Source organism: Atta cephalotes (genome assembly GCF_000143395.1).
Source record: "Atta cephalotes unplaced genomic scaffold scaffold00018, whole genome shotgun sequence".
Lineage (NCBI taxonomy): Eukaryota > Metazoa > Arthropoda > Insecta > Hymenoptera > Formicidae > Atta > Atta cephalotes.
Window position 1 is genome coordinate 3,151,026 of NW_012130082.1, and position 7,764 is coordinate 3,158,789.

At 29.4% G+C, this 7,764-nt stretch overlaps 1 protein-coding gene across 1 annotated transcript in view; it reads left to right on the plus strand.

The window, feature by feature from the left end:
- The window catches only part of LOC105618892 (transmembrane protease serine 9-like), a 42,247-nt gene that overhangs the window by 32,567 nt on the left and 1,916 nt on the right, over positions 1–7,764 (plus strand). Inside the window, exons 3-6 of the mRNA XM_012200422.1 lie at positions 2,245–2,265; positions 4,167–4,183; positions 5,510–5,814; positions 7,190–7,341. Of these exons, the coding sequence (XP_012055812.1) occupies positions 2,245–2,265; positions 4,167–4,183; positions 5,510–5,814; positions 7,190–7,341 (495 nt within the window). The remainder of the gene's footprint in view (positions 1–2,244; positions 2,266–4,166; positions 4,184–5,509; positions 5,815–7,189; positions 7,342–7,764) is intronic.

Here is a 7,764-nt window from a genome sequence, read left to right on the forward strand (position 1 = left end):
TTTCTTTTGGTTCCGTATTTTGTTTATAGTTATAAATAATAACTAATAGACAACTAGTAATAATATACTTTAGTTAATATAGTTGTTATATATATATATATATATATATATATATATATATAATTCAAGCTCATTATTAAATAAAAATGATGTTTTCATCGTACATACATCGTCATTTCTTTCGATATCATAATTTAATTTAAATGTTTCGTGGATTGATAAAAATTTGTTATCTAAAATTTCATATTTAAAAATACAAATTGGAAATATTCAATTAAACATTTATTATCCAAAAAGGATAATAATATTTCATTTAGAATGTTTGCTTATATTTTCACATGTTATAAGCTGTATAAAAAAATGGAACTCATTAGTAAATAATTAAACAAATTATAACACGTTGTTCTATCGAACTGATGACGCGGCGACCAATTACTATTAATACAATGCGCATATTGTGAATAATACGGTTGATTAATCATCATCCAAGCAGATATAAATTATGTCCTTGTAGCGATACAAGAACTGGCAACCTAGCGACGCAGCATCGATATTTCTCGTTCGACGATATCCCACGGTAAATTAATGTTCAGCAGTACCTTATTACCAACGTCATTTTGCGTGCAACGTTGCGTAATTCACAGACGCGTTCGTATACCGATATACTAGTGCCAGGAGAGCCGCACGATTTAACGAGCCGAATCGAAATTAATTCCAATCAATTTACCGATTCGGTGTCCAATTAATTTTTAACGAAGCTGATCGTAGAAAAAATCAGTTATAGTCTCGAATAGCAAATATTATTCGTGCAATAAAAATAAGATGCAATTGCGAAGATATAGACTTAACAACTTAATTAATTTTGTTTTAATTTATTTAAAGATTAGATTTTTTTTGGAATATTAATTCTATTTTTCATTCCGTTTGTTTCTTAAGTAAATAAAAGAACAATACAAAAAAAGATTCTGCACTAATGTAGAAAATTGAGTCCCGATGAAATAAGAGTTAGTTCTCACAAATAATGCAGTTTATAATGTAATCAACAGAAGACAACAAGACTCAATAATAGATAGTTTTAGTTATAATGTATCAAATAAAACTTATTATGTTTACAAAACAAATTTGATACCATAACTGAAAAACTATTTATTATTGAGCTTTATGTCTATGATATCTTTCATTCGTTACATTACATAATGTACTCTAAAAAGTAACCGTCATCTCTAGAATATAATAAAAAAAAAAAAAACCGTCATCTCTAGAATATATAAATAACGCAATTAGTTTATCTTTGATAGGATTGGAAAGTCTAAAACGTATATAGAATTAATTCTTAACTTTTATAAAATATTTTTTATCTAAAAATTTTTTAAATTCCAAAGTCTATGTCTGATTTTTTTTTACTTCTATGGACGAGAGAAATAAAATTACAAGCAAAGATTATAATATAACTATTAAAATATAAAATATAAAATACAAAATATAATAAAACTATTAAAATTTAAATATTAAATAATTAATCTAGTAATATATTCATTTTTTCACGATCATCTACTTATCGCTTCATAAGACTTTATGACTTTTTTTAGAAAAAGCTAATGATATTGCATTCTGTAGGATGTTCGCTTCAAAACTTGTCTTAAGATTTATTTTTCTTTTATTATTAACAAAATTCTCCATTAAATATAGGATATCCTATTTTAATAAATGCATTTAAATATTTCGAGAAATAGATAAAATATTGCGATATGGTTTTTTCAAAATGTATGATTTCAAAGGAGATATATTTTAATTTAAAAAATTTGATTTAGAATAACAGCATCAAGATAAAATAAAATTTTATTTTATTTCTTTAACTCATTAAAGCTCACAGCTAAATCAGTAGGTTAACAAAAAATAATAATAAAAAATAAAACCGGAATAGAAAAACTTTTGATATAAAAAGTACATTACAAAAATTAATTTTATAACAAATTGTTTGAAACTATTATTAAATATTGAAATTGTTATTAAATATTGATTATAGAGGGATTACGCCAATCTATTATGTGTGTGTGGTTACAAAAGCATGTATAACTTTTTCTTCTTTCATTTTCCAATTATGCAGAAAAATAAGATAAAAATTGGGTTATTGAAACTCGTTTCAGCCTATAGCTAACCAGTAAGCTTAACAACAAAAATAACACAATGAAGAGAAATAATTCTATTTTTAGTAATCATGTATATTTTTGCAAATACATTTTTCATTTTATAAAAAAACCAATTTAAAAAAATTATACGTGTTTCTTTTGTAATTTTTTCTAAAATCTATTGATATAATCGGTTTCCTTTTCAATCAATATTTAACACTTTTTTATAACAATTTGTTACAAAATTGATTTTTTGCAATATTCTTTTTATCATATTTGAAATCGCGACTTCAAAACTCTTTTTGTAGGTATTTCCATTTTCATACAAACATTAATCTTCAAATTTTATAATTTTGACACAACATTCACTATATATTGTAAGCTGCATTATATGTAAAAACTAACTCATTTCACCGATCCAATTTTCGATATAATTAATGCGGAAGTCTTTGAAAATTTTTTAATAAATTAAAATTACCTGAATTCGATATATATTTTTAAGTACACATATTACTGAGAAACTATATTAGATCAGAGATTTGATTTCATACTGATTATGGGTATTATAGTAAATGTAATTTTATAGATATACATATATTCACATATAATATATATCACAGATCTATATATCACAGAAATTAATAAAATCAGGTCAGAGAGATTTGATTTTACCATAGTGATCATACAGATTAAAGTAAATATGATTATGTATATAAATAAATCTATATAAATAACCAATAAATCTATATAATTAATTATTAAATATTCATAATACCTATATTTAGCTATTATGAATATTTGATAATTCAATAGCTTATATTAATCTCATTTATTGATTATATTTTGTGTGAAGAGGATGTTTTGTGTTCGTCGATATGTCTAAACATACATACTAAATAGGAGAAAGTAACGTTTGCCTAGCTGGCTTCCCCATTTAACTAAATCTTAATGAATAAATTATATAATAATAATTGAAAAAAAAATTTTTGTTGCGTATTTTGAGAGCGCATAAATAACGCATTATCATATAATTTATTCATTAAGACTTGGTTCAGTGGAAGATCCAGCTAGGCAAATGTGAGAAAGTAATACAATATATGATAGTTCAATTATGATAGTAACTTCTACGATATATTTAAAGTAAATGTTTCATAAATCAAGCTGCCGATTTATCTTAATAGAACGTTTGCCATAAGAAACGCTAGCTTATATTAAAATTGTTTGTCCAAACAAATCAGCATTGGCTATAGTAACCGTTACAATATATCTTGTCGCAACGAGCAACGTCCTCGCTGCAATCCGTCTGAGCGCTCGTGCATTTTAATTGGAAGGACGCGATGCTGAGAAGAGAGAAGCGAGTGCCGGAGATGCATTGAAAGTAAACCGTATAATCCGAGCCGCGGAACAATAGCGGGGACTCGACGACGATGGAAAGGTCCATTAAGGCGGCTTTGTAAGGAGCGGCAGTGAAACAGGGCCTGGAAACTTAGAAAACGCTCCGCGATAAACTCCAGAGGAGCATGAGGGAAGATGTGCAAGGAGTTACTGACGAAAGTGGGACGGTACGGGCTTGCGAAATACAGTCACGAGATGCGAGACGGAGGCGGGGAAAGGGGCACGGATGGAGGGGGGTGCTGTAATATTGTTAATTATTCAGAGGTACTATAGACCGATTAATTAACTGAAGCCACTCCGGCCGGGTCAGGCATTCAAGGGAGCTCTGCAGACGCGTCGTTCGAGCGGGACAAAAATCCCGGTTAAATAATTACTGACGTCTAAGGGAAAGAAACTGCGAAAGAGCTGGAATTCGTCAGCACCGTTAAGGGAGGGTTGGGCGGGAAAAAAGAAATGGAAGGATACATCGATGGTAAGGAACTTTCCGCCTCGAACATTTCCATTTTCGGTGCCCTAAATTTGTGCGATTATTCTCTGGTGCCATTTCGATATTAGATAAGGTTCTTTTATGAGGATATCAAAAGAAGAATAAAGAATACCGTTTTATTTTTCATTCATAATTTTTATGACGCGAAAATAAAGATTTTTATGAGAGGCATGTAAGTTGAACATTTCGGAGTTTCCAAAATGTTTTCAAAGATGTGTATATTATTCATCTCAAACTTTTTAGTAGATTTTTACATGTGACATAAAACATACGTAATTTTTATGTATGTAAAAAAAACACGCATAATTTTTTTATTCAATAATATCATAATGATAATAATTAATAATTTTACATAAATTATATGGAATGCACGTTATTATTCTTTTCGTAATGAATTTTTTTTCCAGATTATTGTTCTAAAAAACAACAATTGAACAAAATGTAACATTTTAATTTTGATCGCGTATTTTACATAATATCGCTCCCTTATTTAAAAAATGATACATTTCAAAAAATGTGATTTTCGAGTTAAAAATAAATTAATACAAACATTATATTTATTATTAATTATTGAAAATGAACTAATTTGACTTTATTAAAAAAATCGTAAAAAAAATATTAGAATTTAAAAATAATTATTTTTAAAAAATGGTTATATTGCTTATGACTCAAAAAGGATAGTTTATGAAGGATTGTGAAACGAAAATAATAAAAATAATATTTGAACATAAAAATATATTCTTTTTGTTAATATTTATTTAATTAGTCAATAATTTTCTGTCAAGTTGAAAAATAATTTTTTCCCTTTTCTGAATAACTTAATTTGAATTGTGTTGTTTTCAAAATAAGGGAACGATATATTGATATGAATGATTTATATTATATATCATTCAATGCCAATAAAAAAAATATATATTATAAGATGTCCCATAAAAATCATATCATTTAAGAATAAACTTTTGATATTGTTATAATTTTTATAAGATTCTCTGTATGTATGTTAATCGTATAATTTAATCATATATTCTACACTGTTAAAAATGTAACCACAAGCTTTCTTTACATGTAAATGAAGCTCGTGGTTATGAACGAAATTAAATGAATAATTTAATGAAAATTAAGTTAAACAGTAGTTACATAAATATAATGAACCTGCACATTAAATTTCATAAATTTTCATGAAAAATACATTAAATTTTCTTCAGTCTAAACACATTAAATATAATGTACATATACACAAATATACTTTTTAGTTATAAATACATTAAATTTAATGTAATGTAAATGTAATGTCATAAAATTAAGTTCAAATTGTGTAACTTAAAAGTATATTAAATTTTATGAAATTTTTAACAGTATATAGCACATGCTCTTTTTGAAAAAAAAAAGACGGAAAGAAAGAAAAAATATATTTTCGTTTCAATAGCGCTTGTTAAATAATATAACGTGTTGTACGTATATTCGTGAATTAAATCTTTCGTTTTCACTTCAATTTCAGTGGCACCAACAAAATACCAATAGGACAATTGCGCGTCACTCTGGGTGAACACAATTTAAGGGCTCCAGAAGTGCCGGCCGCAAGACATGAAAGCGTCATAAACGCGGTGTTGCATCCTGGTCACAGGTGCGGCAAGTATGTGGACGATATTGCTCTGCTGGAGCTCGCTAGACCGATCAGTTGGTCGGAAAGCGTGAAACCCGCATGTTTACCTGTGGCTACAGGGAAACCAGGGTACAGCGCCTTTGGTGGCGTTGAAGCTATAGTGGCTGGCTGGGGATGGCTCGGAGAAGATAGAAGCAAATGTGAGTAAATAATTGTCTCTCTTTTCTCGAAATCGATTGCATGCACAGTGATGGCGCCTCGAGATTAGCTCTCATTATGTTGATTATTCTTGTACTTTGATCCTTATGGGCAAACTATTTCAATATAAAATTCAATATAAAACCACCGCGTGACATTACCGGAAGTTCCAATTATCATATAATTCTTTATGTAATATAATTTATGTCATATAATTTAAAAAAGAATTTTTTTTTTAAACATATGGATATCACATATAATAATTTCGTGTCAATGGCAGTTATCAACAGCAGTTATCACAGCAGTTACACGCTTTTTATTTCTACAATTAACAATTAATAATAATTGAGGTTAAAAACTCAGTGTATCTCGATATTTTTATACGTAAACACTATTAATTCGCGAGTTGTGAGTAAATCTCTGTTAGGGATGCAACGGGTAAAGGTCCTACTCGATCGTCGACCAAGTTGCGAATATCAGGGTCTTCATAAATACCTGAGATATATCAGTAAGCCTGAAGTTTCGATAAATCTTATCACGATAACGATCGGAGCGACACCAGAGAAACACGCACCAAAGTTTCCATAATCACCAAAGTTCTCACAAGCGTTGAAGTCCCAGTAGACTGGAAGTATACAACTTTCTCTCCATCTCTCTCTGAAATCAATAAAATGGACAAGGTCATTTTACTCACATAAAACGGAAGTCATCGAGATACGCATTTTACGAAAAAGTTATTTTTATCTGAAATGTTGATTATAAAACAATTATACAAATTTTATACATTATGACAAAAAGATATTTTGATAGATATTTCAATAAACAAAAAACTGTTTAACACCTTGTATTTAAAATTTATCTAATTAACATCATATTTTGCATCTTATAATCAACTTTGAATTTATGTAATTAATTAAATTCATTAAATAGAAATTAATTATACTCTTATGTTAAAATTGTAAAGCGGTTTGGATATTATAATTAATACAACAACTAGATTATAACATAGACTAGATGTGCAGCAATTATTATTAATTAAATTCATCCATTAAAATATTTCACGATAAATAATGTTTTTCATGATAAATAATGTTTGCTTAAATAATGTTTTGCGTGTAATAGTTTTTCATGATGTGTCAGCAATGTGATATCCATTTATATTTAGCACGCATCTTAAAATTTAAACATTACAGATATAAAATTTTAGCGTTATAATGTTATTTTAAAATATTTTCTCCAATATGGGGGAGGGGGGAGGGGGAGTTAGAACTGGAACGTCATTAGGTTGCATACTCCGTCTTAAGGCAACGACGAATGTTAGCAATAATCTATCGTCTAAGGTCGCAGTAAGCAGCACAAATTGCCGTTATATTTTAGACAAGAGAGCGGACGTGCTGCAAAAAGTGGAAGTTCGCGTGGTGACGAACGCTGTGTGTGATGAATGGTACGCGAGTCAGGGCAAGTCATTCAGCGTTGAAACGAAGCAAATGTGCGCTGGCTGGGAGGAAGGAGGAAAAGACTCCTGCTGGGTAAGTGAAAAAGGTGTCCACTGCAAATTTATCTTTCGGTCGCGTGAAACGTTCGCATTTTTGCGCTGCCGCATCGTTGCTCGCTCGGCGCCGCTTGTCAATCGCCCGATCATGGAATTCATGGTTCGTCGGGCGGGCACGACGCGAATTTCAATAAATACCCACGCTACCGTGGTAATGCGTATACAATGCTGTTCAGGCATGATAGCCAACCATGCTGGATGATACTGGTCCCCGGTAATTGGATCGTATATAATTGCATTGGCCTCGCTCTGCGGATCTCTAACATAGACTGGTATTTATGCGAAATTGTAACAGGAATTGGAGAAGAAGCGATAACATTTATTAAAGAACGAAAATTATTGTATAAATTACGTTATTGTCTTGATTACTCGATGTATATATATATATATATATATATAT